At 45.5% G+C, this 20,487-nt stretch overlaps 4 protein-coding genes across 5 annotated transcripts; all 4 read right to left on the bottom strand.

Annotated features, from left to right (window-relative positions):
- Window positions 1-1,023: 1,023 nt before the first annotated feature.
- fhl5 (four and a half LIM domains 5) lies at window positions 1,024-3,299 on the bottom strand. Its single transcript, XM_061300991.1, has 5 exons — window positions 3,000-3,299; window positions 2,174-2,348; window positions 1,836-2,005; window positions 1,582-1,768; window positions 1,024-1,499 (listed from the first exon to the last, which is right to left on the bottom strand). Exons 1-5 carry the CDS (start codon window positions 3,159-3,161, stop codon window positions 1,348-1,350), a joined length of 846 nt encoding a protein of 281 aa, XP_061156975.1. The 5' UTR covers window positions 3,162-3,299; the 3' UTR covers window positions 1,024-1,347.
- Window positions 3,300-6,310: 3,011 nt separating this feature from the next.
- fut9a (fucosyltransferase 9a) lies at window positions 6,311-11,720 on the bottom strand. 2 transcript variants are annotated; one of them, XM_061300979.1, is made up of 3 exons: window positions 11,447-11,720; window positions 8,982-9,108; window positions 6,311-8,900 (listed from the first exon to the last, which is right to left on the bottom strand). In XM_061300979.1, exon 3 carries the CDS (start codon window positions 8,889-8,891, stop codon window positions 7,812-7,814), a length of 1,080 nt encoding a protein of 359 aa, XP_061156963.1. In that variant the 5' UTR covers window positions 8,892-8,900; window positions 8,982-9,108; window positions 11,447-11,720; the 3' UTR covers window positions 6,311-7,811. The 2 variants fall into 2 exon arrangements, with proteins under 2 accessions (XP_061156963.1, XP_061156964.1); XM_061300980.1 differs by lacking the exon at window positions 11,447-11,720 and adding an exon at window positions 9,905-11,215.
- A 498-nt stretch (window positions 11,721-12,218) lies between these two features.
- Window positions 12,219-14,634, bottom strand: manea (mannosidase, endo-alpha). The gene is made up of 5 exons (XM_061300978.1): window positions 14,308-14,634; window positions 13,541-14,075; window positions 13,347-13,456; window positions 13,189-13,265; window positions 12,219-13,121 (listed from the first exon to the last, which is right to left on the bottom strand). The coding sequence occupies exons 2-5, from the start codon at window positions 14,028-14,030 to the stop codon at window positions 12,488-12,490; spliced, it is 1,311 nt and encodes a 436-aa protein (XP_061156962.1). The 5' UTR covers window positions 14,031-14,075; window positions 14,308-14,634; the 3' UTR covers window positions 12,219-12,487.
- Window positions 14,635-14,886: 252 nt separating this feature from the next.
- LOC133169083 (serine/threonine-protein phosphatase PP1-beta catalytic subunit-like) lies at window positions 14,887-20,390 on the bottom strand. The gene is made up of 8 exons (XM_061300981.1): window positions 20,274-20,390; window positions 18,955-19,086; window positions 17,480-17,710; window positions 17,301-17,405; window positions 17,125-17,196; window positions 16,872-17,023; window positions 16,675-16,809; window positions 14,887-16,610 (listed from the first exon to the last, which is right to left on the bottom strand). Exons 1-8 carry the CDS (start codon window positions 20,323-20,325, stop codon window positions 16,506-16,508), a joined length of 984 nt encoding a protein of 327 aa, XP_061156965.1. The 5' UTR covers window positions 20,326-20,390; the 3' UTR covers window positions 14,887-16,505.
- Between the last annotated feature and the right edge of the window lie 97 nt (window positions 20,391-20,487).

The following is a 20,487-nucleotide window of genomic DNA, read 5'->3' as shown; positions in this document are numbered from 1 at the left end:
CGCCATCCACCTCCTTTCTGCACACCAGGCCCTGCCCGTGCATTGTCTCTTGACTGCAGTCAGCAAGTCTTCCATGATGTGCAGATGACTTTTCCAGTCAATGTCAACTAAAGGCCTGGTTATTGGGTTTTGCTTAAATCAACGATTATCCTGTGATGAGTGTTAAGCAAGGTACCCAAATACCATACGCAAACAGGTTAGAGAAAATGTTCTGGATGATACAACAAACGCGGCCGTGTTGACGTTCATCCATGGCATGATGCAGCTCGCCATCTGCTCTTCTCACTTGCCAACTTGGAGGTGTCAGCGAGGCGTACCCACCTGACGTTCAAGCTGCTCCACAAAGATGGTGGCTCGGTGGCCATTTGATTAGGTACAAGTGTTAATGAGACGGAAATCTACTATAGCATCAATTTGGTAGATTTATTTTTTCCCCGCAAATCCATACCATTGGTCCACTCGTGTTTATATTTAAACCGCTATTTTTTTTTTTTTTTATTGCATCCTTTTAGGATTAAACACAGTTTCTGCATATGGATGAATACTTTGACACACATAGCCTGTAAAAGTCAGTTTGGCATTTTAAAGCAGCAATTCACTGAGCACAAAATTGCCATTCATACGACAGAAACAATGCACGGCTCCTTTTGGCATGCGAGCGCATAAAACCCAAAGCGGCTTAAACGGGGGTCAAGCTGTGAGTCATGAATAAGACATGTCCTTTTCTCTCATTTCATCCCCTGATAAAGGAGCCTGTGAGTGGGTGCCTTTGTTCCCACGCTGACCGCACTGTACAATGAATAAAACGGCTTCTCCCGATAGTGCCCTTTTATGAACTGCCTTTCACCTCATGTGAGTCACACAGTTGGCAGCTCTGCGACCACTCAGGCGCTGTCAAGTTACCAGTGTCCACCGGACCCGCTTCCGCAGTGGTACCGGACGCACCCGAGTTCCGGATCCGGCTCTACGAGGGCTATAGATAATCATTAAAAAATAAAAAAGGATGAGACACATAAAGCGGCATCCATAGGCCTTTCCTTTATTCAACAATTTAGGCCTCCTCATTCAGTGTCAGTGCTTAGTGAAGGTTTCTAATTTGAAGTTGCGTTGCATGCCGCTAAGGAATATTCATGATTTTCTTTTCTCTCCACAAAGCAGGCAACTGCAGCAAAATAAATGTAGGAGATAGAGAAGAGTAAGTTACAATGGTAAAGAAAAGACAAATCTAGCGTGAGACTTGACAAAAAGCCTTCAAGTGTTGTGCGAGATTCCATTTAAAGACTTGATTCAATTTGCGCTACCTCCCTTTTGTAAACATTAGCGCCATGCTACATTGAGGGTGTCCGATCACTTCTCGCGTCCGCAGTCGGTGCACAGGATGTTGTCACGCTGGGTGAGGAAGCCTCGGCCCACCAGGCAAACGGAGCATTGCCCGCAATTGAAGCACTCGCTGTGCCATTGACGCTCCTCGAAGGAGATGTACTTGGCGCCGGCAATACCTGTGGAAAAAAACAAAAAACAAAAACACACAGGTCATTCCACACTTAGGCCACTCCCATCAAAAAGACCAAGGTGGCTCACTTGTGATGGGCTTGGTGCAGCCCACACACTTCTTGGCGTAGAGCTGGCTGAAGCATTCCAGGCAGTACGGGTAGTTTTCCTTGGAGGTGAAACGCTGACCCGACAGCTGCTTCTTACAGCCGATGCACAGGAAGCACTCGCGGTGCCACGGCTTTTCCTGGTATGTCACGCCGCCCGTAGTGATGGCCTGCCAAATACCGTTCCGCCGCGTCAAGTTTATTGCCGTGACTCCGACGCGGCCACACACACCTTACCTTCTTACAAGCGCAGCACTGGTAGGCAAACTGCTTCTCGAAGCAGCCCACGCAGAAGTAGCCGTTATCTTTGGGGATGAAGGACTTGGTTCCGATGGGCTGCTGGCAACGGTGGCACAGGAAGCACGTCTCGTGCCAGCTATTGCCTTTGTACTCCATTTTGCGGGAACCTGACACGAGAGGGGGGGTGGGGGGTGCCGAGAGCAAGTCAGACACTCAAAATAGTCACGGCTGCGACGAGCTAGTGTTTATCTTGGAAGGGATATAGCGCATAGCTCTGCGGTATTACGTTGCTGTTGATGGACGGTAAAATCGGAATTGAAAGCGAATCGGAGCACCTGGCATGATTGTCTTCTTGCAGGTGGTGCATTTGGACGAGTAGTCGTTGGCGTGGCACTCGGTGCAGAGCGTCAGGTCGTCCTTGGCGGCGAAGGCCTTCTCCACCAGGGAGCGGCTGCACTTGGCGCACTTGAAGCATTCCTCGTGCCAGTGACGGTCCTTGTAGGACAAGTCCTAGTCACATCAATGGACAGATAAGTAGAGGCACGTCAGATTTGGTTTTATTGTTTTCTATTAATAAGTTCAAGCTGCAGCCCATGGATGACTGCAATAGTTGGTCAAGTCCAAGGGGGATAACTATTTGGCAAGCACTAGATTACTTTCACTGTTCCAGCATCACAATTGAGTAGGTCATAGTTCATTTCCACTATCTAATGACACACTTTTTTTGACCGTTTTAAATCAGTCAAATAATTTCTGGCTATAAAAGCTTCATGGTCTTACTATCTAGTAGGTAGTAGGTTAGTTTCTCACAGTTTAACAAGTGGTAAGTCAGTAACTGTAGCACATTAGATGCTGGTCTATCATTTTTTTGGAAAGTAATAACTTTACATTGAAATTTGAGTCATTGAGGAACACTTTTTGGCACATAATAGCACTGTTCCTCTTGACTTCTAATGTGTAAAGTGTAAACGATAACAATGCTTTTTTTTTTTTTTCTCCACTGTACTTTGCTTTATGTGTAAACACTAAGCTAGTATACCTCCATGGTTCTTAGCATTCTTTCATTTGCTTAGGACCACAGTTCTGAAAAGTTAATTTGCGAGTCCAATTTTTGTTCGCAACGCAAAGTCGAGCTCAAGCGCTCGCATGCCGGGTGCCTACCTTGCAGTTGGCGCCGATGGGCTTGGCGCAGCTCTGGCAGCAGTTGGCAAACAGGCTCTCGTAGCACTTAGTGCAGTACTGTGTGCCCTCTTTCACGATGTACTTCTTCCCCAGCAGGGAGTCTTTGCAGTAATGGCAGTCGAAGCGCTCGTCGGTGGACATTGCCGCTGATAGTCGCTCGCGGCGCTTAGCGGATACGAAGCCGGAATGAGGATGAGCTCAGGATGCTCCGACGAAAGGCGGTATGGAAAAAAGGGGGCGAGGCGCGGATTAAGGGGTATCCACCGGGCCCGGGGGTGTCTTCTATAAATACTGCCTCTCTTACTAGCTGTAATCTCCGGGGGAGGTCCGACATGCGGCGCTGCATCATTCTGCACCTTTTAAGGGAGACCATGTCCAGCACATCACTAAGCCTTTTCAATTGTGGGCCAAAAAAGAAGGCCCGGAGGTTTGGAAAGCCATTTGGGCATCCTTGGTATTCATCTTAGTGTGCACTACTAGTACGCTCTTACTCGTACGACTGGATTGTGTTTGTGAGGACAGTAGTAGATGGCCTTTACGATGGACCTCAAGGGCCCTATTTTTGTAGACAGGCGCATTAAACACTGGCGTGTCTTCTTTTTCGTTCTGGGGCAAGTCTTGCTTACCCTGTTTGGAAATTTGGCAGAGCATGCCGCCCCTCGCTGGCAGTTTTCTATTACATTCCCTCGTGCATATTGGTGACGGAAAATAGAGTAGACTTTAAAAACTTCTCTTGTGGCGCAGAATTTGGGCGGGTTTGATCGGGCCGGAGGAGCCGAACGGGCTTGGCTGCGTTCACACCCACAACGGCACAGACCGCCCTTTTTACTTGGCTGTGAAATTAGTAACAGAGTCAAACACGGCCGATTTACTCTGGATTAGCACCTGACAATAAAAGCTGCTGTGATATTAGTTGTTTTTTTTGCAGAAAAAGCTAAAATGGACCATTTCTACGTCGAGGGACCACTGGGAATAAACTTCTAGTGCATGTGCTTCGCGACTTATCAACAAAACCCTTCTGAAAGGACACAAATCCTCATTTTTTTTGTGCAACATCAACAAAGTGATTGACAGTCGCCAAATTACTTTACAGTCTTGAACTAATGTGCTGCTATCGTTTTTCGCAACGGATCAAGCGAGGCAAACATCTTCATAAAAATAGCCCCCGGGAAGACCACCGGGCTAATCCTCCAACGTTACGCTGCCAAGATGAACCATCTCCTGTTGACACTTAACATTCCCTCCGTGTGTATTAAACAAAACATCGCTAAGGAATAGCGCACGCTGACCCGGATTAGACCCTATTTTTCATTTTCTAGGAAGATTACGCAGAGAGTTGAATTAAAGCGCAACAGTGCTCAAGCTCAGCGGATGACAATCAAAAAAAACAAATCGCGTGCCATTTTTTAATCCGTGTTATGAATCTTGGATTTTTTTTAGCATCAGTGACAGATAACAGGTGCTTCTCGATTATACATGACACCAAAATGAAAATCTGATGATTATGCGTATTTTTAATCCTCTGATTTTGATAGGTGAGGCTGCTGGCATCTGATTGTCAGATGAAAAAGGCCTTTATTAGACCCCCACCTCGATGGCACTCTTATCTGAATGTACTCAGGCTTTGTAAATCCCACATCGGATTTTGTTTGAAGTATTTACACCGGCGGCTCCTTTCAAGGCGACGACTTGTGGGAGAGAGTGACTGTCGGACACATTGACGTGGCACAAAGGCCTTGCCGACAGCTGGTTGGCATGGCGATGACACCCTAAGTGGCATCCATTAGACAAAGTCCCGCTGTGGAGGTTAAAGACACAAGCGCGCCACCAAACCTCCCTCTGGGTACAGCTGGAGCGTCAACAAATAGGGTTATGGGTGGGCGAAAAGAACCTTGCATCTCTTCACGGAGGACCAGTCCGGGAATCTTACCTGACCCATTTTCCTCAATTTTTACCAAAATGAATCATAGCATGAGGTTAGGCAGATGGGTAGCCAGATCAATGCTTGTATACATAGTAGCCTAAAATAAATGTCTCCATCACCCAAGGACAAAAATAAACGTACTTTTAATGATGCAAGTTCACTCGGGTCGTCCAGACAGCAAAGACGGAGAAAGCAACAAGGGCGAGTCCAAAGTCCACCAGACGATGTCAGCAAAGCGCTCCTAGTTCACGAAGTCCTCCCAAGCGCTCCTGGTCTTCATTGGCAACTTCGTTTCTCCACACGGGCCTTAATTATTGCTTGTCGCTAATTGCTTAGCAAACTCTGTGCGCTAGCATTAGCGGCTGATTTCACTCACCGACGTCTTCTGCTAAGTAGTTCACTAAACCGACTAACTCTATCCCAGTTAACGTTTCAAAAAGCATCCTTCCTGAACATTTTGGACATTTTGGATAAAAGTTCCACTTTTCTGAATCCACTCGAATATCTGTCTCTCGTCCGCTGTCGTCCATCTTTTCTTTTCTGGCTCCACCCCTTTTCGTGACCTCTCACCCCGGATGTGATTACCACCAATTAACAATTATATAACGCAAATGTATTGTTATCCCCCTTTTATCCACATAATCATATCGAATCACATTCAAACTGAAATTAATACCGCGTCAACTAGAAATGTCAAAATATGTATAGCTTTGCAGTGGAATTCCTTGACTCGTGCAGATTGGTTGAACCCTATAACTGTTAACTGAGCCTTCCTATTAAACCTCAAATAGCATCAGTGGATTACTTGCCATGATTCATCCCCGGTCACGCCCTGGTCCATTTCCACCATCCATTCGTGACATTACTGACATCACTGAACTGACTAACACACAAAAACAGAGGACTTGAGTAGAAAAGCCGGTACTGCAAAAAGAAGGTAAAGGCAGAAGTACTGTTTTGTGCTTCAAAAAATCCCCGTCAATTATAGACAATAATCATTTGCAAAATTGGCATGAAAAATACCTACAAAAAAAAAAACATGCTCCTTTTTATATCTTTTCTTTGCTGTATTGTCAGTTGGTTGGAACGGATTACTAACATCTCCATTCATTGCAATGGGTAAAGCTGATCTGAGATACAAGAGACGAGTTAAACTCTTCTGCAGAGTATAGGGATGCAAATAGCGATGTGGTTGCCAGGGTCAGGTCGTAACTAACAGGCCGAGGATTGCGGCATAACCATCATAACATCCTCTCCTCGACATCATCAATCACTTAGCTGGGCTTCTCCCAAGCTATTTATACCAGCGCACACGCATTATATTGCACTTTATGTGTGTGTGTGTGTTTTGAAATAGGTGCCATAAAATGTTTCACTCTTTATTTTTTTTCTTTGACACTAGCTGACATCTAGAGTTCAAATACAACATTTGGCAAAATACAGTGATTTGGCAAAAATGGGAAAAAAAAACTCAATCGATCCATTTCAAATGGAAATACACTCGACACGAGTATAATGTGAGTCTGTTCTTTTTCGGACATTAGAGACACGGCGTGCGAGAGCGACACAAGGTCGCACAAGTTTGGCAAAACAAGAGAGACAAGCGGGCAAACGCAACAAACACACACCCGAGCGTGAAATCGTCAAAGCTCGGTAAAATTTACCACGACACTTCCATCGATGTCAGGGTGTGCCAAACATTGAAAAATATACACAAAACATTCCTTCTTATGTCACCTGACATTTCTTTTCTTTTTACATGAATACAGCTTTCACAATGACACTCCATAAGAAAAAAAAGTTCTTTCCAGTAGTGGTGAGCACTGGACACATCCTTCCAAATACAGATAATATCGATATTTGTATTGTTATCAGTGTTAATGAGATGGATTTTTTTTTTTTTCAAATATACAGCAGACTATGTTTCTCCATAAATTTAAGGATTTCATGGAGTACTTTGGTAATTTATACATAGACTCACAATTTATTGTAGTTTTATTTTTTAAAGTCGGAAAATAACTGCACTGCAAATATTCTGCCATGGAAAAAAATAGTTTGTTAGCATTTGTGGCAGAGTGATCATTTTGAACACTTTGATTAAATCCCAAAAAATAGTGCAATGAAGGGAGAAATTATTTTTTAAATATATTCACAGTTTTTATGTATTATTTACTTTTAAATATTATTTATGTTTGAATAGAGACAGAAAAACAAGTGAATAAAATGTTTTCTATTGACCCAAAATTTAACTTCACTATTTTGCTAGAAAATTTTGTCCGCTAATTAATTTAAAAAAACAAAGGTAATTGTAATTTTCCTTTTGGCATCCATCTTAAGTATCGTAAATCATCAGTTTATATACACCACTACTTTCCAGTGTATGGCAGAAGATAAAAATGATGTATAAAAGGCTGACTTTGCAATCTCAATTCACGTCATGCCAAAGTCTATCACTCAATAGAAATAGAGTATGAAAAAACAAGATAAAGCACATAACTTTCAAATAAACCATAAATATACGCAAATAAATGTGCATTTGGAATGCTTGGAGGAAAAAAGAAAAAATTATACTGCAAAGACAAAACTCTCCATGAGGGATCACCGAGTCACGCAAAAATGTCAAAACTTGAGCCGCCAGTGAGACTTCAGCGAGAAAAGGTGACCGTTTTTTTTTTTTCTCACTTTCTTTGGTTTCTCTTGTCGCCGTTGTTCAGGCATCACTTTGCGGGGACGAGAGAAAAAAAATCAAAATAAGGCTTCCCATAAAATTGGCTCATATTGAATCAAATCACTGAATCAATACAAAAAAAAGAAGTGCAAGCAGTCGGGTTCAATGAATCCAAGTCAAAAAGCCTTCCCAAGCTGGCTCAGCCCCAGAACCACTTGTCCAGGTTCTTGACCGTCTTGTACTCCCTGTGCCTGCGCAGGTAGTCGCAGGCCAGGCACGTGTGCTCGGCCCAGAACATCGATATCTTCACCTTAAAGTGCCGCCGCCACTCAAAGTATCTGAGATACATCTCCTCGTTCTTGTCCAGGAGCAGAAGGTAGTCGGCCAGCTCCTTGGGCGAAGCGAAATCATCCACATGAATGAAGGCGTCCCCCTGGACAAAGTTCTCGTAGTTCTGTCGAGACGGGCCCAGCACCACGGGTACGGTGCCCGCGGCCAGAGGGTTGTAGAACTTCTCGGTGATGTAGTCCTTGTGGATGGAGTTTTCAAAAGCCAGGTAAAATTTACAGCTGGCGATGGTGGGAAAGAAGTCCTGGTCCGCGATGTACTCGCCGAAGGCTTGGCCGTACGCGTGCACCTCGATGTGCTTATACAGCTCGTTGTAGTACTTGACGCGCACATGCTCCTGGTTCCAGTTGCTCACGATCCAGCAGATCAGCTTGTTCTTGCTGGGCGGGACAAAGTCGCCCTCGCTCTCGGTGGCCAACAAGGAGCCGTAAGGCACTTCGATGTCGGCGTCGCGACGGTAGTTGAGCGTCAGGTTGAAGATGTTCTCGATGCCGGCCAGTTGGGAAGAGTGTGACGGTGACTCCAGGTTCATCCAGACCCACTTCTGGAAGGACGGACGCTGAAGCGGCGGCAGGTTGGACAGGTCGGAGCCGATGTCCCGGTGGTGGATGAGAACGCCGTCGGACTTGTTGTAGAGGTTCCGGTCGGCCGTGACCAAACAGCCGTCGATATTGAAGACCGACGGGCACACGTTCAGGTCGTACGTCTTTCCGAAAGGCCAGAACCAGATGAGCACCGTGGTTATGTTGCGGTCAACCTTGGAGTAGAAGGCGCCCTTGACATGCTCGCTGGACACATTGGACTCCACGGGACCAGACAGCCAGCTGGTGGACGGCTTAAAATACATCAAGAAGAGAGTCACGAAGCACCCGAGGATGAAGGTGCCCCAAAAAAGTGGTCGTAGGATTCTGTGCACGGCTGCCGAGGACATTACTCTGTACTGGAAGAAGAACAGAACGGGAAATGAGATCTCGGCGGGTGGTTGAAGACCGTTGTGATTATGTAACATCTCGATACCAACCTTGTGGATTTGACTTGCAGCTGGAATCCAAGAAGAGCAGACGTTCCTACATGGAGTCTTCAACTAGAGGTGGCTACAGCGACGATCCGACGGGCTGGGATGTGTCTTTAACAGGTCCTCTTAATGCCTTTAATTTTTTGGGGGGGCAAAACAAGCACAAAAATTAAACATCAAGTGATGTTTCAGTAACCTTCAACCTTTCTTAAATAAGCCGCACTGTACTATAAGCCGCATGTGCACACGAGTTAATTACCGTAATTTTTGGACTAATAGTCGCTCCGGAATTTAGGTCGCATTAGCCATAAAATGCACAACAACGTGAAAAAAAACATATATAAGTCGCTCCGGAGTATAAATCGCATTTTGGGGGGAAATTTATACGACAAAATCCAACACCAAGAACAGACATGAACGAGCAACAACAGGCTAAACGATAGATTCAAGATTCAAGAGTTTTTATTCGCCACGTTTGAGCGTGCCAAACAAGGAATTTGACTTCGGTAAATCACAGCCTCTGTTCAATGCTAACGTGACATAGACACAAACAAAGAGCTGAGAACGGGCCTGAGGCGGCGTGGACTTCCAGCCACGGAGGCGGAAGAGACATCCATAGAATAGGACCGGGCGTGCTTGAAATTCAAATTACAGTAATCCCTTGCTACATTGCGGTTCCCATATAAGTCGCTCCTCATTATAAGTCGCCCCCCCCCCACCCAAGAACCGCGACTTATAGTCCGAAAATCACGATAATTATATTAAACCTTGGGTCCAACTTTTCCAACTCCACCAAGGCTTTCAAGAGTGAAAGAAACAAACGTGGAGAGGAATTAACAAAACCAAGGATCTCAAGAGTGAAAGGAAATACAAGAAAAGATCTAAGCAGACCATGAACCGGCGAGTTTGTTAGCAGACAGTTGATTTACCTTGGAACAGCGGATTGAGCTGTCAGAGATCGCTGGGACCAACGTGAGCAATGTGAAGCCGAAAAAAAAAACTAACCATGTCCGTTGGAGTGGTGCTCACTCCAACTTTTTTGCAAGAACCACACTTGCAAGCGGAGAATTTGTTCGTTACTGTACGTACAGCGATGTTCGAACAAAGTCTGCCTTTGGTCTCTTGCAAATTATTGAGAACAAGCAGGGCGGGGGGGAGCAACTGGTTAATCAGTGTGGATTGTTATTGTTTTATCAGGCTATGAAAAATAGAAACTAGTGGAGCATTTTAGATGATTCACTAAGCAAGAATGTTTGCACATCATTTGGAAAGTTTCAACAACTGAGGTCAAGGAAATGTAAAAGGTTGAAACAAAGTTAATAATTCTAGTGTCACGGAATGGATGGGCGACCAAATGCAGCTTGGACCAGGGTTTATTGAAGAGAACGAACTAAGAGAACGGGCAAACTGACATGACTTGACAAAACAATAACTTGACATCTAGTCTACATTCCGACATAATCATACGATCAAGATCATTTGTAAACCCTAACAATGTCCACGGAGGAAGTCGAGGACGTAAAAAAGTCACTTCCTTTCAGAAGAAGTTTCTGCTGTGAGGATGCAGCAGAAAAACATCTTGGCACTGGTGGAAGAGGTAAAGAGAATAAGGAAAGGGGTAGGAATCTAAAAAGCGAGGCTTCCTCCAACTCTTTTTCGAGCATTCTTTTTCGTTGGTTTATCGTTTGTTCGTTTGTTGTATGGACTTGCACATGACACTTATTAGTGTTATTTTTTTATTTTTTTCATCCTTTTCTATTTGTAATATTTTTAAAATAAAGACATCATTCATTCATTCATTCATTCATTCATTCATTCATTCATTCATTCATTCATTCATTCATTCATTCATTCATTCATTCATTCATCCATTCATTCATTCATCCATTCATTCATTCATTCATTCATTCATTCATTCATTCAGTCATTGTGGGGGACAAAAGAAATGCATATATTGCCGATTTTAAGTTAGAGGCAGTCGATGTTGATGCCGCCATCGTGTTGCTTCACCCTTTTCTTTATTTCCCGGTCACGTCTACTCTGGAGCAGCTAAACGTGTCGCTCGCTATTTAAATGTAATTTAGCGCTTTGTGCATGAATAAAATGAGCATGAACAGACTCTCGTCACTGAAAACGCTAGAAAAAAAATGAATCAAAAGGGAGACTGGGCAAGTGTTGGGCGAAATCTAGCTGATGCTGTTCTAATCGGACACTGACGGGGAAGACTTCGATGCCCGTCACGAGAGCACCTTAGATGCGGAGCTGAAGGTCATTCGCGGCCGACACGATGCCGCCGTCACGCAAGTCGCGTTCGGCGCAATTCGGCCCCCTGGACGTGCGCGAAACCCGCCATCCGTCACATCCCATACGGCGTTAAACGAGCTGCGATGCAAGGCGTGGATTGATGCAGGGGATGGCGGAGCTGGGGGCGTGTGTGGGGGGGGGGGCGCAAATAAAGGAATTCGACTCACCATCTCGAGAGACCTTCCAGTCATTGTATTCGCATGACGACGATGTGTTTGGAATTATCCACCGTCGTGTGAGCGTCACCACATCCAGACCAGCCCACATTCATACTTTTTCTTCCGTGTGCGCGCGCGCGCGCGTTGCACCTGGTAACGCGTGTAATGCGCATTGGATGCTGCGGCAGAAACAGATTTACATGTTAAAAAAAAATAATCAAGAAATATGGTGCATGTGCTTGCATCGTGTATGTGTGCTGCTGAGCTGTGATGTGCTGGCTCGCTGACTTGTTCTGTTTATCACCACTGGGGGCTCCACTGTGCGCGCGTGTGCGTGTGTGGGATGATGCGCAGGCTCGCTACTTTGTGTTGATCGCCACTGCGGCGCTCCACTTTGCGCGTTTGTATTCATTGTGCTTGGCGGAAAATACGGTGGATATTAATACACTCCTCCACAGACAATGGATCATAAGCAGTTCAAGTTGTACAGGTTATGTGTCCAATAAAGACAATGGATTATTTTTAAGCAGTTCAAGTTGTCCAGGTTATTTGTCAAATAAAAGTTGTGAAAGATTTCACAAAGACAAATCTGGCAATCTACAATGAGGGGTGTGTAGACTTTTTTTTCTATTCACAATAAATGCTGTCAAGCAACTTCCGACTCAATTTACTGTACAGTGACCAGACTAGGCTGAGTCACTATTTAGACCTTTGCCATGGACAGTCACAGCGTAGCCTTCCTTCATTGGTTCAGGTTATAAAAGAGCTAGTCAATGATGGATTAAATGATAATCACCATTTATTTTTATTAATATTGAAAGTACCATCTCCCTTGGGGTTCATGATTGCATACATGCTAAATGCATAGTGTTGATGCTTTATGGTCCTTTCAGTTTAAGACCTTAGCCTCCATCTTGTGGCATATGCAAGTCATCGGAACATTTTTTGGGTGGGGCGTCAATGTCTCAAGAGATTTTTGCTCTTCACAGCAGAGATCCGCCCGTGCCCCACCTATGTGCCCATTGGAAAGCTCCTCAAGTCCCGGGCGGATCACTCCCGCCGTCTTCCTCGCTCGTCGCCAAATATGGCGGCCCACTTACGCGTAATCTCCAAGTAGATGGTCGGCTTGTTAGGCAGGTAGTCCAGATAGAGCACCGAGCCGCTTTTGGGGACGGCCGTCTCGATCTGCGTGCCCTCGTGCCACTCGTTGAAGGACGTGACGGAAAGTAAATCGGGCTTGGCCTCCAGCGCGGCGCTCAGCGAGGTCTCATAGTACTTGCCGTTGATGCGGTTCCTGGTGTTTTGGAAGTTCCACGGGCGCACGCCCGTATCCACGTAGCCCGGTCCCACGCTGGGGACGAAGAGGATGCCGTTGTCGCGGCAGAAGGCCCGTAGCGCCTGCCAGTTGCGCTGAGTCGCGCCGTAGGTGAAGCCGTTGGTGGCGAAGTAGGTGTAGATGCCGTCAAAGCCGGCGCTCAGCACCTCGCGCTGGTGCTTCTCCTCCACCAGAAGAGCCAGGAAGACGGCGTCGTACGGGGTGTCGCGGATGCCGCCGCTCTCCGTGCGCCGCAGCAGCCGGGCCCACTGCTCCGTGTTCAGCAGGTACGAGTCGTACACGTAGAATAGGGGGAGGAACTTACCCATGTCGGTGCGGTAGCGGAAGAAGGCCGGGTGTTCGCCGTACCTTGGGGGGTTAGAGATTTGAGGTTTAAAAATGTTCCTGAGTAGGAATCTTGCCAGGTTGGACTCACTTGTCAATAATGTATTTGACGTTGCCATGCATGTTGACTTCATCTCTCCCTTTGTAGGGCTCAATGTGGAAAGTCACCTGTGGACAAATTTGTGAGCTTATATCTTCTGCATAATTTGAGTGACAGTAGAGATTGACAACATTCACGTTGTCTGTCACCTTAATGTGGTAGCGCTGTGCCATGTCCAGGAGCTGCGGCACAATGTCATCTATGGGCTGGCCGTTGTCATCCTTGGTATGAGGCGGGTACCAGGAAACGGCGATGACCCCTGAGGACGCCGTAAATCATGACAGTTAGCACGAGCTGTCTTACGTAAGAAATCAACACTTATTTTTTTCACTTTTCTTCATACCAATGGCAGCTGTACGCAGCTGCTGCATGTGGGCCTCCATGACAGCCGAGTCCCGGGAGCTATAAGGCCCCAGCTCCGGGTAGAAGTTGGCCCCGATGTCATCAGGCGGGATGTGCCTGTCTTGTGGATACCTCTCAGCCACTTTGGGGTCCCAGTGCCGCATCCGTGGGTGGTCCCAGTGGATGTATTTGCTGTCAAAGCTGGGGTTGCCGTACCAGATGTAGTAGAAGGCGTGAAGGTAGTAGTTTGGCGGGGGGAACTTGCTTAGTATGGCCGCCAGTTTGTCATCCTCTTCCGATCGGGCGGCTTTGCTCAACCCGGGTCGGACGTCACTCTCCTTCCCCTCGTCTTTCTGGTCCAGGGGAGGCTCCTTGCCATCTGGAAACGCATTGTCTTCCGGGACAAGCAACTTGAGCGCTACAGTCACGATGAGCACGAGCAGGACCACAGCCAGCAACGCCGCACACTGCTTACGTCGGAACCGGGCCATTCTTCATCACCCAAAGCACTGTAGGTCATTGTGGAGTCAACAAATCTGGAGAAGAAGAAATAACACATTTCAGCATTTTATAAAGCATGAATGACAATAAGTTACATATATTTTATTAAAATAAATGCAAGTTGTTTTCATCTGCAAAAAAATGTATGATCTCAAAAGTAAGCATTCGTAGCTAACGTATACGATTGTAACAACTTCCAAATAGGTCTGCGACTATAAAAACAGCGAGCTAATGTCTAATTAATGCTAACCAGGCTTCAACTCTTACCTGTATCGATGAACTTCAGACGAGTCACCAGAGCCGATAATAACAGATAACGTTAACCCCGCAAAGCATGATGATCATGATCGCCTCACGATCTCACCCCTTCTTGACCGAGATACATTTGACAAATAATTAACAGGCACATTTACTAATTGCTTATACCTGACATTTCTTTGCTATATTAGCTGGACATGATATAGCAATTCATGCTATATAGCGTACTTAATCCCCGGTGATTCCGGGTTGACAGAATCCAAGTGGATCTATTTGCGGAGTGCGAAGTGAGGCGTCCGTTTTATTTGTACATCAGCGCGGATGAAGCCACTTCCGCTACGGTACACGCACCAAATCTAAACGCTGCACTTCTCGCGAGGCATCCAGTTTATATGTACATCAGCGCGGATACAGCTACTTCCGGTACAGCTGCATTCCACTTTGCTCTTCGTCCAAGGGTTGTGTGACATCTGCCGGACACATTTAATTACTGCACTTCACCTTTTTGACCTATGTAATATTGTTTTTTTTTATGTGTGCCTATATTTCCAAAAGTAGTATTTCACTCTCAAAAAGCAAGCAAACGACTTGAGTTTCAACCCATTTATTGACTTTCAAACTTGTACAAATTGCAAAACTAGGTTAACACCGCAGTCATTTCATATGTTGTTATTATAAGGAAATAAATTAAAAGCGTGTGAATAGAGGAAAAACAAACAAAAACAACCACATAGAGAAGAAGTATGCCCCAAAGAGCAGGCGGAGAGCGTTACTGTAGTACACCGCATCTAAACACCAGGTGGCGTCACGATCACAATAGCAATGCCAGGTCAGGTGCAAGCCTATGGCCACTTCCACTGCCAGTCATCCGACTCCAAAAAGATGGGAGGAAGAGGAGTAGGATGGAAGGACAACACTTGACAAAGCTCCAAAAAGATGCGGTTCTGTGTCATGGCGTACACTTCGTTTGAGTATTGAGTAGTTTTCTTTTGACACATTTGACAAGAATCCACAAGCTGGTTTAAGCACTTATCATAGAAAAAGCAAGGACATGCCGCACACACACACACGCTGCACGTCTCGATTCAAAATAATCAAGTAAAAATACTGACCATCATCGAAAAATTCTATGAATTTATGTTTCACCATTTAAAAAAAGGTTGATATGACTGCCTAAGGAAACGATCCTGATATGACAAATGACAAAAAGAAAAATACAGTGGAACCTCCAAAGTTGAATGTTGATTTGGAGCAATATTTTGTGAACCAATAAGTTTTATTTGGATTGTTTTGGACCGAGTATTATATTTGAAGGTTTTATGGTGCCACTGGTTGCAGGTTTAAGTTAATTTAACGAGAGTTTGTTGACGTTAGAGGTTCCACTGTTGTCTGTGGGATATTTGAAAACAGAGGCACGGTGGAATTCATGTCAGGAGGGCGGGAAATTCGATCTTTCATAAATACCGGTCCCTTCACATTCTTTGCAACTAACCAGGGAGACGTCACGTGTCGATAGCGATGGAAATACATGTACTTTAATACACATGTACGTAAGCGTGTTCAGCTGGAATATCGGGAGGCGCTCACTCGGCAAAATGACACCAATTTGACTTTTTGTGTGTCAAGAGAAAATAAAAAAATATTTTTATTCCCCTCACAATGTGTGTTAATATTATCAAAATATGAACAAACAGGCAAACGATTACAAATGTAACGTAACAGATTGGTCACAGCAAACGTATGTACGCTTACACGTTAAGAGCGGTCAATGGATGGCTGGGGGAAGAGTTGTCAGTGGAAATAAATCAGTTTAGCACAGTGGAACCTCCTAAGGGGGAACATATAAGAGACTCCAGTTGATTCAATTTGGTGTGTTGGTACCAGACATGAAATGAAAGTTACTGTCACGCAAGGTAAGCGTCCGTCTGCTTAGCACAAAATGAGCGCCGAGTTATCAAACATCCATTACTTACAACCGGGCTAACGTAAATAAACACTTGATCAGAGTTGTTTTAATCAATACGTTTGAGCTCTTATTGCATGAACTTTACGAAGAAATTTGAACATCAACTTTGGAGGTTCCACTGCAGCTGTGCTATGCAGCGGACTGAGAGGGCGGGTGGGCGGTTGTTGCTGGGTCAGAGGGTGTGCGGTATTTCAGTGTGTGTGTGTCTGTGTGTGTCGGGGGGGTTTACAAGGCTGCGCGTTCACCTCTTCTTAGGGGCCTGAGTGGTGCGGGAAGGAGTGACAGGCCGACCGGAATTGACCCCCCCATACTGATATTTGGCCTTCTTCTCTGAGGGCTTCAAAATCTTTAAACAAGAGAAATCCACAATCAGATATGAACATGACACTCCAGTGTGTGTGTGATTGTACCTGAAAGGAGCACATGAGCGACTCATCCACACTCATCATACCGCCGGCGTTGTCAAACTCCCCGCAGTAGTTGGGCGCCGAAAACAGTGTGACCAGTTGGCGTTTGGCAAAGAACTCGTATCCGTCCTCCACAACCTGCCAGAGGCGGCGCGTGTCGTCATTACCTCCCGCCCGCCCACAGCGCTTGCAGCGCTTACCTGGTGGGCCCTGCAGATGAGATCCAAGTCGTGGCGGTTGAGGAACTTGCTGACCACGTCGGCGCCGAAGGTGAAGGAGACCCCGCGGTCGTTCTCGCCCCAGCCTTGCACATCCTTGTCCGGGTCCGACCAAAGCAGGTCGCAGAGCAGACCTGTGGATCACGAAAACACACATTCAAATGCTAAGTTGTTTTTTTTTTTCATTTGCTGCCATAAGGAAACCTGGAAATAGAAATTGTTTCCAACACGTTACCGGTATCAGGCACATCTGTTGGCCTCATAATCCTGCGAATCTGCTCCATGGACTGCAAATCAGGCGAAAGTCCTGAAAGGTAAAAAACACCACTCGTTTATTTTCCGAGGGTAAACAGTTTTGCTTGATTTGAGTTGTGTCATTGTATTTGTTGACTTGAACTGTCATCTACTGACCTCCGTGGCAGCAGAAGATCTTTTCGTCGATGATGGCAGCGATGGGCAGGCAGTTGAAGCAGTCTGTGAAGGTCTTCCACAGCTTGATGTTGAAGCGGCGCTTACCTGGCGAGCGCATACGCGGAACAAATGTTATTTGCGTGCGGCGATGAGGCTCGTTTGTGCGTGTCCAAACGTACACTCGTCGTAGAAGCCGTAGATGCGGTTGATGGAGGCGCACTCGTGGTTGCCCCTGAGCAGGAAGAAGTTCTCCGGGTACTTGATCTTGTAGGCCAGCAGCAGGCAGATGGTCTCCAGCGACTGCTTGCCACGGTCCACGTAGTCGCCGAGGAACAGGTAGTTGGCCTCCGGAGGGAAGCCGCCGTACTCGAAAAGACGCAGCAGGTCCGTGTACTGGCCGTGGATGTCACCTGACCATGAGAGGGGACATGTTTGACCCAACGCTTTTTCTTTAGCTTAATTCTGACGCCAAGCCTTGATTCCTTTTATATCCCAAATAGGAGCTGTTCTAATTCAGTCTCCTCGCTGAAGGTCAGCAGAGTAATAACAGGCCCGGTTGCGGCCGGCACGTGTGCCAGGGCCTTTCCGGCAAACCATGCCACCAAAAAAACGTGTCGACCCCAAAAAAATAATAACAGGACCAGGACACAACCCGACCGCATACGGACCTGAATGGTCAAAATTGCAATTTATGGTACTTCTTGTCTTACACGGGCTAAAGAGAAAACCGCCTCTGGCACCAAAACGAGACATGACTGCAACGCAACGTCTTATTTGGGCCTTCTTTGTATCGAAGATTAAAAAACACTAAGTGCAAATGAATGATTGCACAAGTGGTAAGAATATTTTGGCGGCAAACCAGGATTTTTTTTTTTGGCCATCAAAATGAGTCAAATGGGGCAGATCGAGATCTGTCCGGTGGTTTTATAAGTTGGCTTTCTTCCTTCCTAATAAGCGGTCCAAAAGAACATGGGCTGCTTGGAATGCAGAGCACGCTTGAGTTCGGGGTATGGAATGACAAGACATTGTTTGCCTTCCCCGAGCAAGCAAAGAGTGACCCAGGCGAGTGTTCTGTGATGCGGAGTGGTTATATAAGACAACTCAGAGCTGCAGCGCAAGAAATAGACTGCGCGTTTGTACATTTGTGTGCGTGTGTGTGTGTGTGTGTACAGAGTGGGAGTTCCCCAGTGGTGCAGCCCTCAGGACTCGCAAAGCTGCTTTCTGCATGAGCAGCACACTAACATCGAAGTCTCTGGCTATTTGGGGGGGGGGGGGGCGATCCGCAGAAAGCTATGATTCCTAAAATTTGCGACGGGGACTGCAGGCTTCTTCTAGCAGTACGTGTTAAGATGAAAAACTTTTTAAATTCCTTTCTTAGTGTTCACAATGTCCTGGCTTGCCCAAAGTACTTATTACAGTAGAGTATTCATTGCAAACAAAATAAAACAAAATTAGAAAAACAATTTAATTGTGTCACTTTCAAATAATACAATAAAAAATATATATATTACATGCAATGTTAATAATTTACATGACCTGGTCCATCTGTGGCTTTTTCAAAACCAAACCCTAGTGATGTTTTGCAGAGGTGTGTGTTCTCTATTCGACGCTTGAAAACAGACAAAATGGAGGAAGTGGCTGGCGAATTACTGACCACAGATCTTGAGGGGAGCCTCGAGCTCCAGCAAGATGGGCTGGCTGAGGAAAATCTCGCGGGATTTGATGCACAGGCCCCGCACCTCCGCCTCCGTCATCTGCACGATCTTGCCGGGGCGACATCCCCTCACTGGAGCACACAGACAAGAGGAGTCATTCTATCCATTTTTTTTTTTTTTTTAAACAGAACATAAACCACACTGAGTGTTTTTGCCCTCTATGTTCATTCAACAAGGCAGTGATGGCGAGAAATAAATCAAATGAATTTGTGCCAAGGACATTTTTAACGATGCCAATGCAGCTCGCTGCACTCACGGCAAAAAATATCTCTCTTGGGAACAGCAAGGCTTTTAATTAAGAACATTAAATGATGATACTGCTCATCTCTCCCTCTTTTTTTCCCTTTTACACCCCTTCTAGCTTGCAATCTGGTCCTCCCACCATAAAAATGTTTCGCAATTTGTGCAGCAGATGTCTGCCAAAATGTCCACTTGTTCACCCACATATGATTTTTTTTTCAAGACAGGATATTGCTAATTTTTTTAGGGGGGGGGGGGTGGGTGGAGAATATTTGAATGTCATTATCGCTCAGTGGGTCTTGTTTTCTGGTTAAATGAAGGTTTTAACTTGATTGAATATTCTCTTCAACTGTCTGGCATCACTTTATAACTTAAAATGTCTGTTTGCAACTCTATAAAAGGAAAAAAAATAGCTGTGCGATGACTCAATTTTTGAAACGTCACGAATTACAGTACTTTTTAGGAATTACAATTTCTGATGGACAATTAGGCCTACTGCGTTTTAATGGTAGCCCTAATGGTGGTACTCGGACAATTAAGTTTCTTTTTATTTTTAAGTGGTGTGAACTATATAAAAAGTTAGAGAACTGTTTGAGATTCCGACTTTCGTAAGGCAAACTACGAGAAAGGCAACACCCATTAAAGCTAAATTGGTGAGTTTAGGGGAATTTCCTAATTCGCGAAACTGCCACTCCTACTCGATCAAATATTATGTCCAAACTTGGTCATTTGAGTCATATAAACAACATGGGACATCAAGTGGCTTTGATCGCTATAAAGTATACGACGAAGCTAAGCGATGCTAACGTAGGCGTTCACCGCCCGACTGTTTATAAACACTGAGGGGGGGGCTCGAGATAGCGTCAAGCTAACAAGCTACTCAGTTAGCTTCGTTGCTATTTTAGTGAGGTAAAAACAAGGCGGCTGCTCCGGAGGTTAAGGAAAATAAGCCGTGAGTAGGGTGGCGCAAAGCCGAAAAGCGAATTCGTCAGGGATCTGTGTGTGTGTTTGGACTCACCTTCTAGAAGGCGAGAGATGAGGCTGTCCACGTTCAATTCGCCCTCCGCCATCTTCACGCTCTGATGGGAGTCGACTCGTACTGGACGAGAGCAAGTAGTAGTGCGTCCAGCGAACACTAGAAGGCGCTGGTGTCACCCAGAGATGCGTTTACAACTTTATTGAGACGTCAATAAATACAAGTCATATTTCGTTTTGTTTATTATTAATCGTTA

This window comes from Syngnathus typhle, linkage group LG16 (genome assembly GCF_033458585.1).
Source record: "Syngnathus typhle isolate RoL2023-S1 ecotype Sweden linkage group LG16, RoL_Styp_1.0, whole genome shotgun sequence".
In the NCBI taxonomy this organism is placed as follows: Eukaryota; Metazoa; Chordata; class Actinopteri; order Syngnathiformes; family Syngnathidae; genus Syngnathus; species Syngnathus typhle.
Note: the sequence above shows the minus strand (reverse complement) of the source record. Positions and strands in the feature narration are given on the sequence as shown.

Coding starts and splice junctions, on each gene's coding strand:
- fhl5 (XM_061300991.1), bottom strand. CDS start 3,161: ATGTCCACCGACGAGCGCTTCGACTGCCATTACTGCAAAGACTCCCTG. Junction 2,006..2,173: donor CAAGAAGACAATCATGCCAG/GTGCTCCGATTC, acceptor CTCTCGTGTCAG/GTTCCCGCAAAATGGAGTAC. Junction 1,500..1,581: donor CTGCACCAAGCCCATCACAA/GTGAGCCACCTT, acceptor TTTTTTCCACAG/GTATTGCCGGCGCCAAGTAC.
- fut9a (XM_061300979.1), bottom strand. CDS start 8,891: ATGTCCTCGGCAGCCGTGCACAGAATCCTACGACCACTTTTTTGGGGC.
- manea (XM_061300978.1), bottom strand. CDS start 14,030: ATGGCCCGGTTCCGACGTAAGCAGTGTGCGGCGTTGCTGGCTGTGGTC. Junction 13,457..13,540: donor GCTGCGTACAGCTGCCATTG/GTATGAAGAAAA, acceptor CGGCGTCCTCAG/GGGTCATCGCCGTTTCCTGG. Junction 13,266..13,346: donor CACAGCGCTACCACATTAAG/GTGACAGACAAC, acceptor ATTTGTCCACAG/GTGACTTTCCACATTGAGCC.
- LOC133169083 (XM_061300981.1), bottom strand. CDS start 20,325: ATGGCGGAGGGCGAATTGAACGTGGACAGCCTCATCTCTCGCCTTCTA. Junction 17,024..17,124: donor AACAGATGTGCCTGATACCG/GTAACGTGTTGG, acceptor CGTGATCCACAG/GTCTGCTCTGCGACCTGCTT. Junction 16,611..16,674: donor CGCTCATGTGCTCCTTTCAG/GTACAATCACAC, acceptor TCTTGTTTAAAG/ATTTTGAAGCCCTCAGAGAA.